The sequence below is a fragment of the Vulpes lagopus genome, chromosome X (genome assembly GCF_018345385.1).
Source record: "Vulpes lagopus strain Blue_001 chromosome X, ASM1834538v1, whole genome shotgun sequence".
NCBI classification, from domain to species: domain Eukaryota; kingdom Metazoa; phylum Chordata; class Mammalia; order Carnivora; family Canidae; genus Vulpes; species Vulpes lagopus.
In genome coordinates this window covers 33,340,684-33,362,025 of record NC_054848.1, presented here as the reverse complement: position 1 = coordinate 33,362,025, position 21,342 = coordinate 33,340,684, and the positions used below count along the sequence as shown (strand labels likewise).

Sequence of the window (21,342 nt, the reverse complement as noted above, 5' to 3'; positions counted from 1 at the left end):
ACTCCTCAAGGCCAAACCTGTATACTATTTCTTCTAGCTGGAATATTCTTACCCTCCATTTTTCACTTAATTATATGAGGATCAGAAATTAAATACCTTAATTTCTTTTACTGATTTTAGTTAAAGAAATGTAATTTTTACAATTATATTTAATGAAAAGCCTTGAGGGGAGATAATCTTATTAGCATAAGTACTCTGAGAATTAATTCAAAGTGTCGTGATGACTGTACAATTCTCAGGAAGATAACAGAAGTCAGAGGCCTTTTACATTCCAGTGACCATGTAAAAAGGCACTGCTGGAAAATAGCCAGTAGGGGCATAAATTTTAAAAATAAAGATATGTGCTGTGTCCCTTGTTAATGGGATAAGATCTTCAGAGAGATGTTCTATGACAAGGCTTGTAAATACAAAATGTCTAATGTATCCACTTCTGCTCATAAAACTGTTTGTTATAGGAACTTATAGTTCACTAAAGTGATAAAATGTTTTTGTAATAAGAAATAAAATGGGCTTACTTAAGCAATAAATGAACGTACCATCCCTAAAGCTCAACCTACAACTGTAGAAGAATTGGCATCACCTCAGACAAATCTGATCCAAATCCAGTAAAAAGCCTATTCACCCTCTCCTCCAATTATTCTCATCAGTCAGGGCTCAGTTTTAAGATCATCTTCTCAGAGGCTTTCTCTGGACACTGTATTTAAAGCAGCACTGCTCAAATTTTAGAAAATCACTTGGTAAAACTACAGAGGCCCAGGCCCTCCCTGCTTCAATAAATGAGGACCTCTGGATTCTTTATTAGCTCTTCAGGTCATTCTGATACTCACCAAAGCTTGAGAACTTCTGATTCAAATGTGTATCATTTCTTTCATACCTTTGTACCCTATTAGAACATCCCATTTACTTCCTTTACCTCTATGCAGAATCTGTTTATATGTTGTTGTCTGCGTCTCCTGCTAGACTATAAGCACCATGTGGGCAGGGACCGTGTTCTTATCTCCAGTGTCCAACACAGTGCCTGGCACAAAGCAGGAACTCAAAATGATAGATTGGTATGCACAGGATGAATAAAAAGTATTTTATTTTTTTAAAAAGATTTTATTTATTCATTCATGAGAGACAGAGAGAGAGAGGCAGAGACACAGGCAGAGGGAGAAGCAGGCTCCATGCAGGGAGCCTGACGCGGGACTTGATTCTGGGACTCCAGGGTCACGCCCTGGGCCGAAGGCAGGCACCAAACCACTGAGCCACCAGGGATCCCCAGTACTTTCTTTTTTATTTATTTTTTAAAAAGATTTTATTTATTTATTCATGAGAGACAGAGACAGAGACCTAAAGAGAGAAGCAGGCTCCCTGCAAAGGAGCCCGATGTGGGACTTGATCTTGGACCCCAGGATCACAGCCTGAGCCAGAGAGATGCTCAACTACTGAGCCACCCAGGCATCCCAAAATTTCTTAAAAAAAAAAAAAAACTCAGCAGTTGAGTGTCTGCCTTTGGCTCAGGGTGTGATCCTGGAGTCCCGGAACCGAGTCCTATGTCGGGTTCCTTGCATGGAACCTGCTTCTCCCTCTGCCTATGTCTCTGCCTTTCTCTCTCTGTGTCTCTCATGAATGAATAAATAAAATCTTAAAGGAAATTTCAATATGGATTTTAGCCATAGTTAGTGCAGCCAAGACTTGCTTTATAGAAGTGAGTCATAAATTTTTTATTTTCCACCAGAATCTTTTTAGTGATGTTACTAATTAATCAGAGTACAGTCAGCTGTTGTGATTTAATCAGGAATAAGTGTTTCAAAGTTCTTCCCACTTGGCCTTCCTTGTATTCCCAAAAACCGTATAGGACCTTGCTTCACAATGGTTGGTCTCTGGACCAGCAGCATCAATGGATGGTACAAAAGGAATGGTAGGTAAACTGCTGACACCTTAGCACAAATCAAAGCAGTAGAACCAAAAGTCATTTTATTCTTCACTAGCACATTCAGGCAGTGCTTTTAAAAACCAGATTCACGGGGATCCCTGGGTGGCTCAGTGGTTTAGCACCTGCCTTCGGCCCAGGGCATGATCCTGGAGTCCCGGGATCGAGTCCCACATTGGGCTCCCTGCATGGAGCCTGCATCTCCCTCTGCCTGTGTCTCTGCCTCTCTCTCTCTCTCTCTCTCTGTCTCTCATGAATAAATAAATAAAATCTTAAAAAAAAACAGATTCACTTATGAATATCCTTGATGAAGCGGTAAATATTATTATTTATAATAATATTATTAATATTAAATTTCAACCCTTGAATACATGTCTCTTTAATATTCTGTATAATGATATGAGACACAAGCATTACAAAATATTGTAATTGTCTTGAAGAAAAGCACCTGTGCAATTCCTTGAGTTGTGTGTTGAACTAGCTGCCTTTTGCATGCTACACCAGTTTTAATCAGGAATAAAAAACAACAACAACAACTGACAAACTATGGTCATTAGGTCTTGGATATTTGGCAGACAGCTTGAAAATGAATGAGGTAAACCTGTCACTTCAATGAAACTAACTGACAGTGTTTATTGCCAAAGACAAAATTTAAGCTTTCAAGAGAAAATAAGATTTGTATAAAATTTGTATCTGCTTTGTAATACCTAAAAGATTTTTCTAATGGAAGAGGTGGTTATCTTAGTCTATTTGGGCTGCTGCAACAAACCACTACATAGTGGGTAGCTCATAAACAGCAGACATTTACTTCTCACAGTCCTGGAGGTTGGGAAGTACAAGGTTAAGGTACTGGCAGTTCAATGTCTGGTGAGGGCCCACTTCTCAATTAATAGAAGGCTGATGTCTGGCTGTGCTCTAAAGGTAGAAGGGGCTAGGGAGCTCTGTGGGGTCTCTTTTTATCAGACACTAATTCCATTTGTGAATAGAAAAACCTCGTGACTTAAATACTTCCCAAAGGCCCCACCTCCTAATACCATAATCTTAGGGGTTAGGATTTCAGTATATGAAATTTGGGGGGACACATTCAGACCATAGCAGTGGTGATATTAACAAATGTGATTTAAAAAAATTTATGTGATGTGGGACACCTGGGTGGCTCAGTGGTTGAGCGTCTGCCTTTGGCTCAGGATGTGATCCCGGGGTTCAGGATCGAGTCCCACATCAGGCTCCTGCATGGAGCCTGCTTCTCCTCCCTCTGCCTATGTCTCTGCCTCTCTCTGTGTGTCTCTCATGAATAAATAAATAAAATCTTTAAAAAAATTTATGTGATGTAATATGCCATCATTTGGGAAGATCTGCGTAATTCAGTGAACTAATATTTTCCAAATGACCAATGTGGAATCACACACATATAAAAATCTATTCAAAGTGTAAAACAGGCATGAAGCTTAATATAATGGTGTAGAAAATTTCATTGATGTGGTTTCAGATTCCAAATTGCAATTAATCTTTAAGGAGTTATGACTTGAGGAGTTTCAGTGTAACATCAAAGAATATCCATGATTATTTGAAAATGCTATTAAAATTGCCCTCCGTTTTCAACTACTTATCTGTGTGAGGCTGGATGTTCTTCCTGTACTCCAAACTAACATAGCACCACAGATGGAATGCGGAAGCAGATATGAGAATTCAGCTGTCTTCTATTAAGGCGAGCATCAAAGACATGTGCAGAAGTCTAACACAGTATCCGTCATTCTATTCGTTAACTTTGTTTTGGAAGATATATTTGTATAAAGATATATTATTTATGTTAACCTGTAATGGGTTTACTATTGTTATTTTAAATGACTAAATAATTATTTCTAAAATTTCTGTCTTAATTTCTGCTGTGTGTATGAGATACATATATCCCACACAAACAAAACCTCTTTGAGATCTTAATAATTTATGAGAGTGTAAAAAGGTCCTAGAACAAAATGTTCAAGAACTGCTACCTTAACAGTTTGAAAACTTCTTTCTGTGAGGAGCTCTAGTCTCAGAGATGGATAAATCCTGAGGAGTTCTTTCTAATCCCTTTCTCCTTTTATCAACTAGACCCAAAGTCTGACAAGTACGGAATACCTCTGGTTTATTTCACAGAAAAATACATTCCTGTCATGCTTTCCTAAGAAAATCTAATCAAAATGATTAGATTTTTGAACTTGTTGGCATCAATTATTTGACTTGGCAAAGAGCCAGGTTCCTCACCTGTAACATATTCACACACCAGCTCATAGACATAGTTCTGGGTTCTGCCAACTTCAGAAGGCAAGCTGATTCCTTGCAGTTGTTTTGGATACTAACTGTTCTACTCAATATATTTCTGATGGTGGAATATAATTTTGTTATGAAGGGCCAAAGAAAAATATAAAGTATTAGAAATAATAAATCACATAAAAAGGGGCCAATATTTATTTAGCACTTGCTCTAAGCCAAATATTCTTATATGTGTTACTTCATTTAATCCTCCCAACATCCTATGAGATCTCATCCTATGAGATCTTATATGTGTTACTTCATTTAATCCTCCCAACATCCTATAATGCCCATCCTATGAGCATTATTATTCCCATTTTACAGATAAAGAGCAGAGAGATAGCTGTTATATAGCAGAGGAGGGATGAAATACAGGCCTCAGTAGCTCCAAAGATAGATTAATAGAGGATCTGGGTTGTGTCATATGCTTTATGGTGGTGCTTTGTGGTTGTGGGGACAAAAATACTTCAAATAAGTCTTTAGAATTGCCTCAGACCAATGATTCTCAAAGTATGGTTCCTGGACCAGCAGCAGCAGCATCTTTGGGAACTTGTTAAAAACACAGATTCTCAGGCCCCAATCCAGACCTGCTGAATAAGAACCTTTGGGGGAAGTCAAGAAGCAAACACAAAGGGCAGACCAACTAAACTAAATCTATAAAGATACTAAAATATTACAGAAATAAACCAGAAACATTGTGTCAGTTAAGTCAGCTCTACTCTTCTGTGGGGAAAGCAAATTGATCTCCTATTCCATGCAGCTAATAAATTCCTTATTTTGAATTTGAACATGTAGCAGAAAAATAATATTTGCTATGTATAATGTTCTGCTTCCTTCTAAGAAAGGCTGATCCTGGTAACCAGAAAACTTTTTGCTTGCTAAGCATGAGCTCTTTACCATTTTTCCAGTGGTTTCTCAACTCCCTACTCCTTCTTTGATGCCTTGAAGGATGAAGTCTGTATTGTACTGCTCATCCTTCAGGCATCAAAGGAGGAGTAGGGGGTTGAGATTATTTTAGATCAGATTCCCTATAAGCAGAGGCTGTGAGAGAGGGATTCTTGTGCAAGTTATCTATTGAGGAAGCATTCTCAGGAGAAGGAACACAGAGTAAGCAGCAGGGGAAGCTAACCAAGGATGTGTTCTTAAACATATACTTGCTTCAGCCTGGTCCCTTGGGGATCTCTAGAGCATTAATTTTACCAGAATTGGTCCTACCTGGAGGGAAGAGAGCCAAGTCATTGTACACCCCTCTCTTAGTCACTCATTGATGATAGGTTGCTGGTGGTGGGATGAGGGTGAGAGTCTAATTTCCTGGGCTAAGTGGTTCCTGGTAGCTGAGGGTAGCACTTCAGAAAAAGGGGCAGCTGTGAGACATTAGCAAACAACCCTGACAGCAAGTGGAGGAATGGGCAAACTTGGACAAAAGGGATCTGGATGGGGCACCAACAGTATCTACTACATCAGTGTTTTTTAGATCTCTGTTGATATCCCTGAATATCTATATCCATGCCTGCCTTGAGTATGAACTCTCCTCTCTATGCCTTGGCCTCACAGAACCATAATCCTAGACCAACCAGCTTTCTGTTCCCTGCTCAGCCTATAAGATAAATCAGGTCAAGTGGCTACATTTCTAGGATCCTGGATAATTTGCAGAGAGTGTTAAACATATATGCACTATCCCTCTCTGTAGAATATATTTCCATCCTAGAAACATTTGGTTTTTATTTCCTATTTTCTTCTTCTGCAGAATGAAAGGATAGCCTGGCTTATTTCTAAACTTTATTCCAATTTAAAAATTCATTTGCCTAATGATTTTGCTCCAGAAGGCAGTTGTGCTTGCATTCTTTGGGAACACGTTTTACAAAAGCATTGATTAGAAATTAAGTCTGATGTCATTGATAGAACTCAGGCACTATTGAAACTGAGATTTCATTTGTATCAGGAATTCACTTCCATTTGCTGTGGCCAAGATTTTTTTTTAAGATTTTATTTATTTATTTATTTATTTATTTATTTATTTATTTATTTATTTATTTTTTTTACTGCAGACCCGCGGGTGGAGTGGGGTCTGGCAGGGGACAGTCACAGGGGCTTGGAAAAAGCAAGTGCTGGGCAGATGCAGTGGGAAGCAAGCAGGGATCAGGGGCAACGCTGTACAGCCCCAGGGTTACACCCAGATGAAGGGCTGCCAGGGAGCCTGAGATGGAAGGACAGGATCCGGAGATGCCCTCTTCCAACGAGGGGACGGACCTGGGGGCGGTAGCAATGATAGAAAACAGAGCCAAGTGACAGTGGGAGGGAGATCTGTGTGGCTGGACAGGTGAGGGTGGGGACAGTAAGGGGGGCACATGCAGCAGGAGCTGGGGGACCCTGAACAGGTGGCAGCTACAGGAAGGCATTAAACGGTGTGAGCCAGACAGTGGCCTTGGTTGGGAAAACCGGCTGTGTGGGACAGGGCGCACCCCCACAGCGGGGCGGGGACGAAGGAAGACAGACAATACAGAATGTGTTGCTGTGGGAAACAAGAGATGAATCCAGAGACAGACGAGGGCCATTTTTTTTTTTTTTTTTTAGAAAGATGCCTAGGCTGCATCTTGATTGGGCTGCTATGAAACTGGGCCTGTCTGGTCCTAAGTTTGGCAATATTCAGAAACTTTTATTTCCCTTCACTTAAGCTTAATCAGGCTCTGAGAAATTAGTATGGATAAAACAACTTTATTTTTGAATAAAACACCTTTATAATTCAACCCAGTGAACAGAAGCTGATTTTATAACCCTGATGTGAATTTATTAATTGAGAAAGAGTGTATAGCAAGTTTAAATCGTACTAGTCATGTGCCTTGGACAATTGCTTCTTAGTGGGTTTATTTACTTGAGACCCCTTAAGTGATGGGAAGACTACTTCATGGGTATGGAATCAGAGCCTGGGTCTTTGCATGTTCTTAAAGGATATCCAGAACTTAGGTTTGCTAGTATAGAGACTCAATAAAGGCAGAGATCTTATTTGCTGAGGAGTACGAGAGGTTAGAACACAGTAAGTATTCAGTGAGTATTTGTTGAGTGAGGGATTGAAATTGAATTAGGTTTTTACCTGTCCTGATAACAGCTATTGGTCCTGGTCATTAGAATCAGTAGCCTCTCTTCTGGACAGAGTGGGGGCCCACACTACATTCTTACTCAGATTCTGCTGGTTCTAGGCTCTTGATGGACCCCACCCTTCTTTTATGGGGCAGTGGGCAGGCAGAGGGAGAAGGAGAAACAGGCTTCCTGCTTAGGAAGGATCCTAGGACCCTGGGATCATGACCTGAGCCGAAGGCAGATGCTTAATCAAATGAGCCATCCAGGCACTTCTTTTTTTAAAAAAAATTTAACAGGAAGGGATGCTGTATTTTATCAAGTGCTTTTTCTCCATCTATTGATGTAATCATATAGTTCTGATCCTTTTGTTTATCAGTATGGTGTATCATGTTGATTGATTTGCAAATACTGAACCATCCCTACAACCCAGGAATAAATCCCGCTTTATTGTGCCAAACAATTAATGTACTGTTGAATTTGATTTGCTAGTATTTTATTGGGAATTTTTGCATCTGTGTTCATCAGGGATATTGGCCTGTAATTTTCCTTTTTAGTGGGGTCTTTGTCTGATTTTGGAATCAAGGTAATGCTGGATTCATAGAATGAGTTTGGAAGTTTTCCACTTCTTTTTTTGTTTGGAACAGTTTGAGAAGAATAGGTATTAACTCTTCTTTAAATGTCTAGTAGAATTCTCCTGAGAACCATCTGGCCCAGGATTCTTGTCTATTGGGAGATTTTTTGATTACTGAGTCCATTTGTTTGCAGGTTATAGGTCTGTTCGGATTTTCTATTTCTTCCTGTTTCAGTTCTGGTAGTTTGTAAGGTTCTAGGAATTTGTCCATTTCTTCCAGATTGCCCAGTTTGTTGGTATATAATTATTCATAGTATTCTCTTATAATTGTTTCTATTTCTGTGGTGTTGGTTATGGTCTCTCCTCTTTCATTTGTGATTTTATTCATTTGGGTCCTTTCTTTTTTCTTTTTGATAAGTCTGGCTAGGGGCTTATCAATTTTATTTTTTATTTTTTTTGAAGAACCAGCTCTTATTTTCATTAATCTGTTCTACTAGGGTTTTTTTGCTTCTATATCATTTATTTCTGCTCTAATCTTTATTATTTCCTTTTTTCTGCTGCCTTTAGACTTTATTTGCTGTTAATTTTCTAGCTCCTTTAGGTGTAAGGTTAGGTTGTGTATTTGAGACTTCTTGCTCTTTAAGGAAGGGCCATACTGCAATATACATACCTCTTAGGACTGCCTTTGCTGCATCCCAAAGGTTTTTTAAAGATTTTATTTATTTATTCATAATACACACACACACACAGAGGCAGAGAGAGACAAAGACACAGGCAGAGGGAGAAGCAGGCTCCATGCAGGGAGCCCATGTGGGACTCAATCCTGGGACTCCAGGATCGCGCCCTGGGCTGAAGGTGGCACTAAACCGCTGAGCCACATGGGCTGCCCTGCATCCCAAAGGTTTTGAACTGTTGTGTTTTCATTTTCATTTGCTTCCATGTATTTTTAAATTTCTTCTTTAATTCCCCATTTAACCCACTCATTATTTAGTCAGATGTTCTTTAACCTCCATGTAGTTGAGGTCTTTCCAAATTTTTCTTGTGGTTGAATTCAAGTTTCATAGTGTTGTGGTCTGAAAATAGGCATGGTATGATCTCAATCTTTTTTTTTAAATAATAAATTTATTTTTTATTGGTGTTCAATTTGCCAACATACAGAATAACACCCAGTGCTCATCCAGTCAAGTGCCCCCCTCAGTGCCCATCACCCATTCTCCCCCACCCCCCGCCCTCCTCCCCTTCCACCACCCCTAGTTCGTTTCCCAGAGTTAGGAGTCTTTATGTTCTGTCTCCCTTTCTGATATTTCCTACCCATTTCTTCTCCCTTCCCTTCCATTCCCTTTCACTATTACTTATATTCCCCAAATGAATGAGAACATTTGGAGAAGGACAAACATTATATGATCTCAATCTTTTTGAGGGCTGATTTGTGACTCAGTGGTTATCTATTCTGGAAAATGTTCCATGTACACTTGAAAAAAATGTGTATTTTGCTGCTTTAGTATGAAATGTTCTGAATATATCTGTGAAGTCCATCTGGTCCAGTGTGTCATTCAAAGCCATTGTTTCCTTGTAGTTCTTCTGCTTAGATGATCTGTCCATTGCTGTGAGTGAGGTGTTTAAGCCCCATGCTATTATTGTATTATTATGATCAATGAGTTTATGTTTATTGTTAATTAATTTATATATTTGGGTGCTCCCAAGTTGGGGGCATAAATGTTTGTAATTGTTAGATCTTCTAGATGGATAGATTCCTTAATTATGATATAATGCTCCTCTTAATCTCTTGTTAAAGTTTTGTTTTAAAGTCCAGTTTGGGGGTATCTAGATGACTCAGTCAGTTAGGTTTCCGTCTCTTGGCTTTGGTTCAGGTCGTGATCTCAGGGTTGTGGGATCCAGCCCCACACTGGGCTCTGTACTCAGGATGAAGTCTGCTGATTATCTCCTCTCCCTCTCTTCCTCCCCTGCTTGCTGCTTTCTCTCTCTCTTTAAATAAATAAAATCTTTAAAAGAATAAGTAAAATCGGGCAGCCTGTGTGGCTCAGCGGTTTAGCACTGCCTTCAGCCCAGGGCCTGGTCCTGGAGACCCGGGATCGAGTCCCACATTGGGCTCCCTGCATGGAGCTTGCTTCCCCCTCTGCCTGTGTCTCTGCCTCTCTATCTCTCTGTGTCTCTCATGAATAAATAAATAAAATCTTAAAAAAAAGAATACATAAAATCTAGTTTGTCTTATGTAAGTATGGCTTATATTTGGCTTTCTTTTGATGTCCATTAGCCTGATAAGTGGTTTTCCATCCCCTCACTTTGAATCTGCAGGTGTTGTTAGGTCTAAAATGAATCTCTTTTAGGCAGCATATAGGTGGATCTTGATTTTTAAAATCTATTCTGATACCGTGTCTTTTGATTGGATCATTTAGCCCATTTACATTCAGAGTAATTATTGAAAGATATGAATTTACTGTCATTGTATTATCTGTAGAGTTGGTATTTCTGGTGATGTTCTCTTGTTCTTTCTAGTCTCTGTTTCTTTTATATCCTTTTTTTCTCCACTCAGAGAGTCCCCCTTAAAATTCTTGCAGTGCTAGTTTAGTTGTCACAAATTCCTTTATTTTTTGTTTGTCTGGGAAACTCTTCGTTTCTCCTTCTATTCTGAATGACAGCCTTGCTGGATAAAGAATTCTTGGCTGCAGGGGTGCCTAAGTGGTACAGTCGGTTAAGCATCTGACTCTTAGTTTTGGCTCAGGTTATGATCTCACGGTTATGAGATTGAGCCCTTCATCAGGCTCTGTGCTCAGCATGGAGTTTCCTTGCTCCTCTTCCTCTGCCCCTCATGCTCATGGTCTCTCTCTCATTCTCTCATAGATAGATAGATAGATAGATAGATAGATAGATAGATAGATAGATAGAAAGAATGAATGAATGAATGAATTCTGGGCTACTTATTTTCCCCATTCAGCACCTTGAATAGATCCTGCCACTCTTTTCTGGCCTGCCAAGTTTTTGTGGGCAGATCTACTGCAAACCTGATCTGTCTTCTCTCATAGGTTAAGGGCTTTTTTCCCCCTTGCTGTTTTCAGGATTCTTTCATTGTGTATTTTGTAAATTTGACTGTGATACGCCTTGGCAATGGTCAGCTTTTGTTGAATTTAATGGGAGTTCTCTGTGCGTCTTGGATTTTGATGTCTGTGTCCTTCCACAGATTAGGGAAGTTTTCATCTATAATTTAAATAAACCTGTGTCTCTTTTTCTTTCTCTTCATCTTCTGGGGCTCCTATGATACAAACATTATTACATTTTAATAAGTTATGATTTTCCTGAGTCTACATTTGTGATCCATTACCTTTCTTTTCCTCTCTTTTCAGCTTCATTACTGACCAAGATTCTTTTTTTTTTTTCAAGGTTCTTTTACCTTTAATTGATACTAAATTTTCTGGACAAGGGATCAATTTATTCAAAAGATTAAAGAATTGCAGAGTTGATCTCAAACTCCTGCTTTAATGATCTGTGTTATGTTTACCACACAAAGATAAACAGACACTTCCATTTCCATTGTGAAGTCTTAATAAAACTGTGGCAGAAACAGGCAAGACACTGAGGTGTGCATATGTGTCTTATTTCAGCCAACTATAAGGTAGTATCGAAAAAAATTCTTAATGTAAATAGTTGATGGTAGGGCCACCCCTACCAGATACTGGCCCTTTGTGTGACTTAAAATAAAACACCTATTCAAGTTTATGAAATGCTGAAAAGTGTCCCTCCAACCCGGGTGGACAGCTTTCAAATAAGTCACTCCTTCCTCCTGGCTGTCAGGCCTGTAAGGAAGCACAAGACTTAGTAACTGAAGTACAAACCAGGTTTCAGCCCTACTCAAACCTTTCACCTGAGACCTTTGCACAGAGTACAACTTTCATATCAGTATACGGTATTCCTAGTTGTAGGAGTCTGATCATTGTGACTGAACTGGTCTTCCATTCTTTGATACAACCTTTTATATTTGTCAAATGACATCAGTCCTACAAAATTGCTGAGTGGTGCCATGTCTCAAGATATGCCTCAACCACCTCCATAATCTAGATCTTGATGAAAGCTTCCAAAACAGAAAGGCACCCCCCAAAAATGTATTCTGGATATACCTTCTCTGTATGTATTCTTTGCTTATTTTTATCATATGAGGAGACTTGCCTTGAAACTTTGGCATGCAAATTGAACTTAAATAAAAACAAATGTAAAAAAAAAAAAAGAAACTTTGGCAGTAGACCAGGGAGCCTCTGCCCTTTTAACTGAGGTTCTAGGGTCACTTACTTGTGTAGAAAGTCTAAGGTGGCATTGCCATGCTAATCTGTGCAGATCTGCCTGGGGATTTTACAGTAGTCAAATCATTAGTGCAATATCCATTAGAAATATTTGACAATGAATTACTTTTCTAAAGTCCCTAGAAACTTATAATTGGAAAAAAACCTGTTGATTCCTCTCTGACACTGAAATCATTGCAGTGTAATTACTTGATGTTTTATTTACAATGTTGCAGTAAAGAAACTCTGGAAGAAAGGAACTCTTTGTCTAGTTATATTAAGTGGATAGGCTCTATTATGTACACCAGAGACACAGGGTCATTGCTGGAGTTTTTGTTAATCTTTGTTGATGCAGTAGTTATATATGAAAGGTGATGAAGGAGGAAAGCATAAAAAGAAGCAGGAGATTAAAAACAGCTTTGGAAAAAAGTTAAGGCTAAATCTTCCTTCCCTGTTTTCTTTATTCCTAATATTACAAATAATGTCTTCTTAAGATGAAAGTTAAGTAAGCAAAGAAAGTCCTGCAGATTGGGGTTGAGAAAGATACTAAGTTGTGTGCATACAAAAAAAAAAAAAAACCTTTGGGGTTTTTGAGGTAAAGTGATTATATTATGACAAGAAAATGATTAGAAGTTTTTTCTGATTGAAGAAGATTATACCTTCCATTTGATTCTGAGAGTAACCAGTAAAGAGAATAGAGGTCATTATCACGGGCAACCATTTACAAAGAAGAAGGGTACTCAGGATTATGACCTTTATATGTAGGCAATTTGAGGGACGGCCTCCACAGTCTGTCTATATGGCACCTTCTGGTTAAATCATTCTATACTCTGTGCTGAAACAAGATAGTCTGTTAAACTCCACTCTTTCTTTCTTAAGTGGTCCCAAGTAATTACCTATAGACAAGAAAGTCAAACTGTGATATTTACTAGAAAAGTTGATTTTTCTCTTATAAATTATCAGCCTTCTTCCCCCTAAAATATGTTTTATTGCATGTTCATTACAAATCTAATTTATAATTCATCTCTTACTCATTTAAGTCATAGCTATCAGTTAAAGAATATCTGTCAACCAGCTTGGAAACATTCTTCTCATAGTAGAGGTGGAATGTAAAGATGGTTACTTTTTTTTTGTCCTCTGCAAAATACATTATTTTCTTAAAGTTCCTCTTATGTTATTTAATATTTTAACTAAAAATGTTTAATTTGTATCATAATAATTCAACAATACAAATTTCAGTCACCCACAAAAGTATGTAGCTTTAATTACATTATAATAATCCAGTAATGCAAATTTTTATTTTCCTGAACAAAAGTTGGAGAGAAAAGAATGGATTGAAATGTAGCAAGCAGTGGATTTATAGAAACATCCAGCCTGTGGTATGAGTAGATATATGATAAGCATAAACATGAAAAAATTAAATCACTCCTGCTGGAGAATTTGAACCTACAAAAATATCACTCTGTAATGGATCTTATGTTCCTAGCTAGGTTTCCATGGTTTTTCCACTTGTTCACAAAGGCTTCTTTAGGCTTTTGATATTAAGTATTCATTACAGAGAAGAGACGTGTGCTCTTGAAAAATCCTCCTTCCCACATATGATCGGAAAAAACTCTAGAGTTTGGGCACAGTTATAGCTGGTTTTTTTTTGAGAATTTCATCACTTGCTTCTATAAGTGAGTATCTGCCCACTTCATTTGCCTGAAAATTGTACTACATCAGCAAGATGGATCATTTGGTTTCCTTGTTGGTCCTGGGGGATCTGAACACAGCCCACACATCTACCAGCAGCTGACTGCCTGGTAAATGTTTACTTATAAATTAGCATGGGTGATAATTTATTAAGGTAATAAGCATAGATTACATTTAATGGCTTAGACATTATGCATTATGAACACAGTATTTTATGTTCAGTTGAAGCAAATGTATATGACTATTAATATGATACCCAAATGTAACTCAGAAATTGTGCATTAGAGAATTTAAACCAAGTCAAGCCATGTACTGTAGTGCCTTGGCACTTTAATTAAGGCCTTCAGGAAGGTTTCACAATGATAAAGTAATATCATATCATTCACCTATACTGTGTATCAGGATTTGTTTTACATTGTTTCTCTCTTGACAAACATCACTCCATCAAAACTTCGGTTTCTGAAGCTGAGGTGAATAATCTGTCAGCAGGGACACCATGACAGCCTGGATAACACAACAAAGAAAAAGAAAGAAATGGGTAAACATTAGCAAGAGTCTGCTTAGGGACCTAAGGAACTGGATTGCCACTTTGAAGGCCTGTGGTTAAAATGTGTTTTCCCAAGGAAATGATAAGGGGACAGTTCTGAAATAATACTTTTTTATTTAAATTCATTTAGCCAACATACAGTACATCATTAGTTTCAGATATAGAGTTCAATAATTCATCACTTGCATATAGCACCCAGTTATTTTTATTTGGAGAGAGAAAGGTCAGGAGGGATCAGGCTGACCCAAATATATGCAGAAATACCATGCTTACTTAGGCATGGTATTTGGAATGACTAGTGAGGGAGAGAGTTGAAATGAGACACCATGGTGGTAGCCATGATTGGATTTTCCAGGCATAAATGAAACCTAGGTATTGGCTGGTTTTAGAGAAATATAATCCCTCTCATCCTCATGTTTATGCTGTGGTTTGGTCACTTGTAGCCTAGAGAAGTTTAGAATCAATCAAATATAGAGTAAGAAAAGTAAATCATTTGGGCCAATGAATAATGTCTATCTGAATCTGGGTCCTCATGAAGGAATATTTATAACCAAGAGTATAGTTTCCCATTAGGCTGTCACTCACAAATGGTAAGCACTTTTACTATTCCCAATTTCTACAATAATGACAATAGTAATAGTATTAGAAACAACCATGAGGAATGCTTACTGAGTGCTTACTATGTACCAGACTGAGTGCCTTAACATGTGTTGGTCACGTAAAAAATATTTGCCAGGCACTGTGCTAGCTGCTGTTAGGTTAGAGAGAAATGTCTATGTATTATCTCATTTAATGCAACAAGCTTCTAAGGTAACTTCTGTTATTATCATTTGTAGATGGGAAAATCAATCCTGGAAATAACAGGTAGTACACAACTGGGTTTGGACTCAGGTTTTGCTGACTTCACCCTTAGGAGGTGGTTTTACTGCCTTATGGCTACTTACTCTCTCCTTTTGACTGTACCATACATGTGTGTCCCTAGCATATATCAGAAATGCAGGTCTTATATTTTGTAGGTATTCATTGAATATATTTATGGAACAGATACCATGTTGGGCCTTGTACTGAATGCTTTATGTGCATCATGCCATTTAATATCCTTCCCCACTTGTGTGAGGTGGTAAGAGAGAGAAAATCTAGAGGAGGAAGATATAGGTATTTTCCTGGGGATGGTAGTAGGGGGTGGATCCTTTCTCTAAAAACTTAACCACTATGCTCAGATGACTCTTACCCCCATTTAATCCTCATAAACTTATGAAGTTCTCCCTATTTTTATCTCCATTATCATATGAATAAACTGGACTTATACTTGCTCAAAGTCACACAGAGGGCCAGAATTTTAACTTGATTTCCAAAGTTTGTGTACTAGAACCAATACCCTATATCATCTTTTAAGCTACAAAAATGTATTGGGCACATAGAATGTCAGGCACTAATTCCAGGTATAATGAAGAACTTATCAAGTTTTCTTATGGTAGGGGGACAGGCAACAAATAAAAAAAAAATCAAATAGTGATAAATGTCATTAGAATATAAAACAAAAGACAGCAGGGCATCTGGGTGGTTCATTTGATTGGGCATCTGCTTTCAGCTCAAGTCATTATCCTGGGGTACTGGGGTAGAGTCCCTGTGTCAGGCTCCCTGTTCAGTGAGTGGTCTGCTTCTCCCTCTCCCTTTGACCTTCCCTCCGGCTCTCACTCGTTCTTTCTCTTTATCTCTCTCTAATGAATAAATTTAAACATCTTTTTAAAAAAATAAAATAAAATAAGAAATGGGATAAAGGAGGCTGGAGACCCTCTTAAGAGTGGGTGGCCAGGGAAGGCTTTGTTAAAGGAATGACATTTGAGATCTGGATAACAAGAAGAAACTAGGAAGGCCAAACTCTGTGATAAGAGCATCTTCCCGTTAAAATATTTTAAGCAGCTTTATGGATTTCTAGGATCACATCTCAGGTTTGGTTTTATTGTTAATCATCTCTACATGTGTCAAATTTATTTTCAAATGTAAAATCTTAGGAAGTCAGCTTGGAGCACCGTTGCCGGATTTGGTTAAATAAATAAAAAGACAGTTAAATTGGCATTTCAGGAAGCAACTTTAAAAAAAAAAAAACTGTAAGCATGTTCCAGTAAGCACAGGACATACTTACTCTAAGAAATTATTTTTTATTTATCTAAAATTCCAATTTAACTGGGTACCCTATATTTGATATGGCACCCCTAACATGAAAAGAAATAAAGGACTGAAATGCTGTGGATTAGATTTGCAGTGGTATTGTATGTCTAAGGACCATCCTGATAGCAGTGCTTTGAAGTGTCAGCTCTTTTGCAGGGTCCCTTTAGGTTACTTTAGCTCCATAGTAAAAATTGTAGGCAGAGGAAGAAAGGTACCTGACATTTTATGAGTCCTACAGCCTTACTAATTATTGAAAAATGCAAAAGCAACCTTTGTGAGGAGGAGAGGGAATATTTAAAAAACAAAACAAAGGGATCCAAAAGCTTGTGCACTATGGAGAGAATGATGTGATTGCTAGGGTGTTCTGCACAGCACAGCTGGAATTCACCCAACATGGAGGCCTTGAAAAGCTCCTCTAAGTACTGAAAGAGTATGCATTTGCTTTAAAAATGTCATATGCTTTTAGAAAAAAAACCCACCCTATATAGTTACATACTTGCCATCAGTCATTATGGGCACATTAGAACTTGAGGTATTTTTCCTTTCTTCTTCCATCCTGATTTTATTTTTTTTCTATCCTGATTTTAAATGAAATTGTGTGTGAAAATCATTCTCTAGACAGTAGTTCTGTCCAGTAGAACATTCTGCAATGATCGAAATATTCTGTGTCTGTGATGTCAAATACAAATAATGTAGCCACCAGCCATGTGTGGCTATTGAACACTTAAAATGTAGTTAGTATGTCTAGAGAATTGACTCATGCATAATATTATATTTTAATTAGTTTAAATTTAAATAGAAATAGCCACATGTGTCTAGTGGCTACTGTACTGGATAGGGAAGTTCTAGAGGAAAACATGTATTGTACCTTTAAAACATCCCAGAGAAATATGTCTCAGCAGTGCTGAGCCTGAATGCCATTCTAAATAAGCTATCTAAGAATAATTTCTTTGCACATAAAATAGGAATTTAGACTAGACAATCTCTAGGGTCTCATCTCTCTTGAAAATGCCATATTCCTATGAATTGTACAGGCTGAGTGGGGGCTGCATGCTATTCATTTTTTAAAATCTCCAATGCCTGGCAGAGGGACTAGCACACAGTATATGCACAGTATATGATTGCCAAAATGAATTTAACTCAAAGGGATCTCCAATCGTCTAGCTCAGAGAGCTAGAGCAGAGTGCAGAGCAGCTCCATAAATGAATGAGTGTAGCATGTGTGTCACCATCTCCCTTCCAGAATCCATATCAGGTATCACTAGTCAGTTACACCATTTTCTTTCTGAGACCACAGGCAGGCTTAGAACCTTCTGAACATAGGACTTCAAGTTGCCTGTTGGTGAGATTGAGGACCTAAGATTAAAAATCATTTGCCATCTATATAGCTTGATCTGTTTATCTTATATGTGAGGAAACCAGGACCCAAAGAGGTAATGCTTATCCAAGATAGCACAACTGACTAGTACTAAACACTACATAAGGTATATAAAGTATGCAGTATATAAAGAATGCAGCTAGGATACAAGTCTCCTCACTCCCAGACAAGTATTCTTTCTATTTTAGATGCTCTACCTTCTTTTTAACATGGCTATGCCTCTTGTTTTCTTTTAAATATGTGTTTCCATGATAATAGTGGGCACTTCAGGAAGGTGGGGTATGGAGAGATGGTGGTAGGGCTTAGATGGATGGAAAATAGGTGGGCATAAGATTTTGCTTTGTGTATGTATGTGTGCATGTATATATACACACACACACATATATACAGATATGTATACATATATATTTATCCTTGTAAGCATTTCAACAATGTGAATATATGATGTATTTTTTGTATACTTTTTATTGGAGTTCAATTTGCCAATATATAGTATAATACCCAGTGCTCATCCCAAGTGCCCACATCAGTGCCTGTCATCCAGTCACCCCATCTGCCTGCCCAATTTAATTTTTTAAAGTAAATTCAATTTAAATATGTTGTTTAATAAGCTTTCCAAAAATTCGGAAGCTCAGAGCATCTCCATAAATGATATTTTAACATTTCTTTTAATTTTTCTCCACTGAATTTCTACAAAGATCATATTTTAACAGATTTAGGTTGATTTATCTTTGTAACTTCAATCATCTTCTGAGAAAGAATAGAGCTTGAGGAAAATTTTTGCCATGTCTCTTCCTGAGGTATAGGGTTGGAGAGCTCCCATTTTCTTTTTTGTCATCTAGATCTTTGCTACTCAAAAAGTTATCTACAGGACAGCAACATCTGCATTACCTAGGTGCTTGTTAGAAATGCTGAATCTTGGGCCTCAATGTCAGGCCTACAGAATCTGAATCTGCAGTTTTAACAAGATCCCTAAGTGATTCAAATAGACATTAAAGCTCTAAAAGCACAGGTCTAGATAACATGGCAATTGCCATTTTGGCCAAAGCTAGTGTCCTGAAGTGGCAAGCTGGAAGGTATAGTAAAAAGGAAAAAAGCATCCCTCTTACTAGATATGACATATAACTTTCCATTGGAAAGGGAGTCATGATTGGCTTTCAAGCAGCCATAGTGGAGCTCAAACCCCTGCTGGTCACTGTATTAAATCAACAATGAAGATGATGTCAGTGATAATAATTATAATAATATTTACAGTGTATTAGATACCATACTAAAGGCTCTACATGTATTATTTCACTGTTCACAATAACCCATTTATAGATTAGATTTAAAAATTACCAGAATCTTTCCAGCTTGTTTTTTGTACTCCAGAAGTTGAAAGCTATAAACTACATTTCCAAGAAGCTAAAATGCAGACATACCACTCAACTGTACCTATTCAAGTCTTAGAGCCATAAGTGAATGATATTTAGTGGAAGCCATCCTCTGGGAGATTAGATCTTCTTGTCTATATATAGGCGAGGGCATCTGGTTCGGCTGGGGCAGCAATAATGGAGTATCTGGCATTTAGTTTCATGGGCCTTAAGTACCAAGCTTTGGGTAGCTGTGTAAATGGGTTTGGCTACTAAAGAATCACAATGTTATTGGGGGATTTTTTTGCCTGTGTTGTTTCTATGTGGTATCCAAGAATGATTTGCTGCACCTTCTTTCCCCAGAGATTCTAAGTACTGCTAAATGTCTTTTAATAAATTTCAATATTATCCTTTTAACTTTCCTAGAGTAGACTCTGTTTGCCAGTAAGACCCCAACTGGTACAATAATTGAGATCAGTTAAATCACTAAAAACTAAAAAACGGTGGTACTAAATTATGACCCTTGAATAACAGTTTTCCAGAGAAGAAGGTGATGTTTGGAATTTTGTAACACACAGATGTAAAGTTAATATTTCCTAGAATAGCAGTGATAAAGATGAAACTTATGTTAAAGGGACCAGTAGTTTTTAAGATTAGTTTTGCTGCAATTCTGGAAATGTTCAGTACCTAAAACAGATGTATCTCTCAGGCCAAGCCAAGTAGAGAACCAAAGCAACTATCTAGGTAAGTCGTGAAAGGAAGAAAGAGAAAAGAAAGGAAAAAAGATTTTTGTGGAATACGCATTTTGTGCCAGGCACTGACTTAGTGGCCTCTATAAACATTAGCAAGGGGATTGTAAAATAAGAATTATAAAATGTAATGGTTAGCAGGCAGTAGTGGCTGGCATTCAGGCTCATCAAAAGCAGTCAGAATTTTTATTAAAACAGATATATTTGGGGGCATATGAGTGGTTCATTTGGTTGAGCATCCAATTCTTGATTTCAGCTCAGGTCATGATTTCAAGATCATGAGATTGAGCTCAGTGTCAGGCTCCGTGCTAGATGTAAGGCCTGCTTGGGATTCTCTCTCTCTTCGTCTACCTCTGCCCCTTCACCCTGTGCATGCCCCCCCCCTCTAAAAAGTAACAAAATGAAATAAATATATTTGGAAGGAGATCAGTTTTATCACATTAAAAATATACTATAAATGCTAATAAGCAATAATTATAATGAACTTTTTGGTAAAAATAGATGCCATATGAGCAAGTCATGTGCATGGATAATCTTGTTTATGATTTACCGAAAGGCATAAATGGCCAAGTTAGGGCCACATAGAGAACCCATTCTAAGCTTCCATTCCCCCATTGCCTGCTTACCATGATTGTCCACTTCCTGTTTTCAGCCTCTGGGAACACTAGTGATCGTGGAGAATAAAACACTTCATCATCCACTTCTTCTGGCTTTCTGGGCAAGCAGTGTAAAAATGTCCAGTCAGAGGCAGCAACTTTAGCAGTCTAAAGAAAAGTTGGAATGAGACAATGTTTGACTAGTATATGGGGCTATCAAATTTGTCATCTTCAATATTTAAACACACATGTGGTGTGGAGTCAGAAACCAAATGCAAAGGGAGAGAGAACAAGGCAGAGTGGCGGTTTAAATTCAAGGCACCAAAGGGAAACGTAAATGGTACTTTCAACTTATGGAATTTTATAGTCATTTTTGTTTGATTTGGGAGATCATCACTCCAAACTAAACCACTGACTCAGTTGCTGGTCCTCTGTTTAGAAGGACTATGGACTGTGGACATTTCAGTAAAGAGCTCTAGTGGTACAATATGTGGCTGATAACAAAAGTCACCTATTTTACCCCAATATATTATTTATTTATTTATTCAGAGAGAGAGAGAGAGAGAGGCAGAGACACAGGCAGAGGGAGAAGCAGGCTCCACGCAGGGAGCCCGACGTGGAACTTGATCTCGGGTCTCCAAGATCACGCCCCAGGCCAAAGGCGGTGCTAAACCGCTGAGCCACCCGGCTGCCCTACCCCAATATA

General features: G+C 38.1%; 2 protein-coding genes across 2 annotated transcripts in view; one reads left to right on the top strand and one right to left on the bottom strand.

The window, feature by feature from the left end:
* The window catches only part of RPGR (retinitis pigmentosa GTPase regulator), a 273,551-nt gene that overhangs the window by 112,767 nt on the left and 139,442 nt on the right, over positions 1 to 21,342 (top strand). The window lies entirely within an intron of this gene.
* Positions 13,385 to 21,342, bottom strand: part of OTC (ornithine transcarbamylase) — a 70,771-nt gene continuing 62,813 nt past the window's right edge. The window contains exons 9-10 of the mRNA XM_041741615.1: positions 20,667 to 20,804; positions 13,385 to 14,347 (exon numbers count right to left, since the gene is read on the bottom strand). Of these exons, the coding sequence (XP_041597549.1) occupies positions 14,288 to 14,347; positions 20,667 to 20,804 (198 nt within the window). The 3' untranslated portion in view covers positions 13,385 to 14,287. The remainder of the gene's footprint in view (positions 14,348 to 20,666; positions 20,805 to 21,342) is intronic.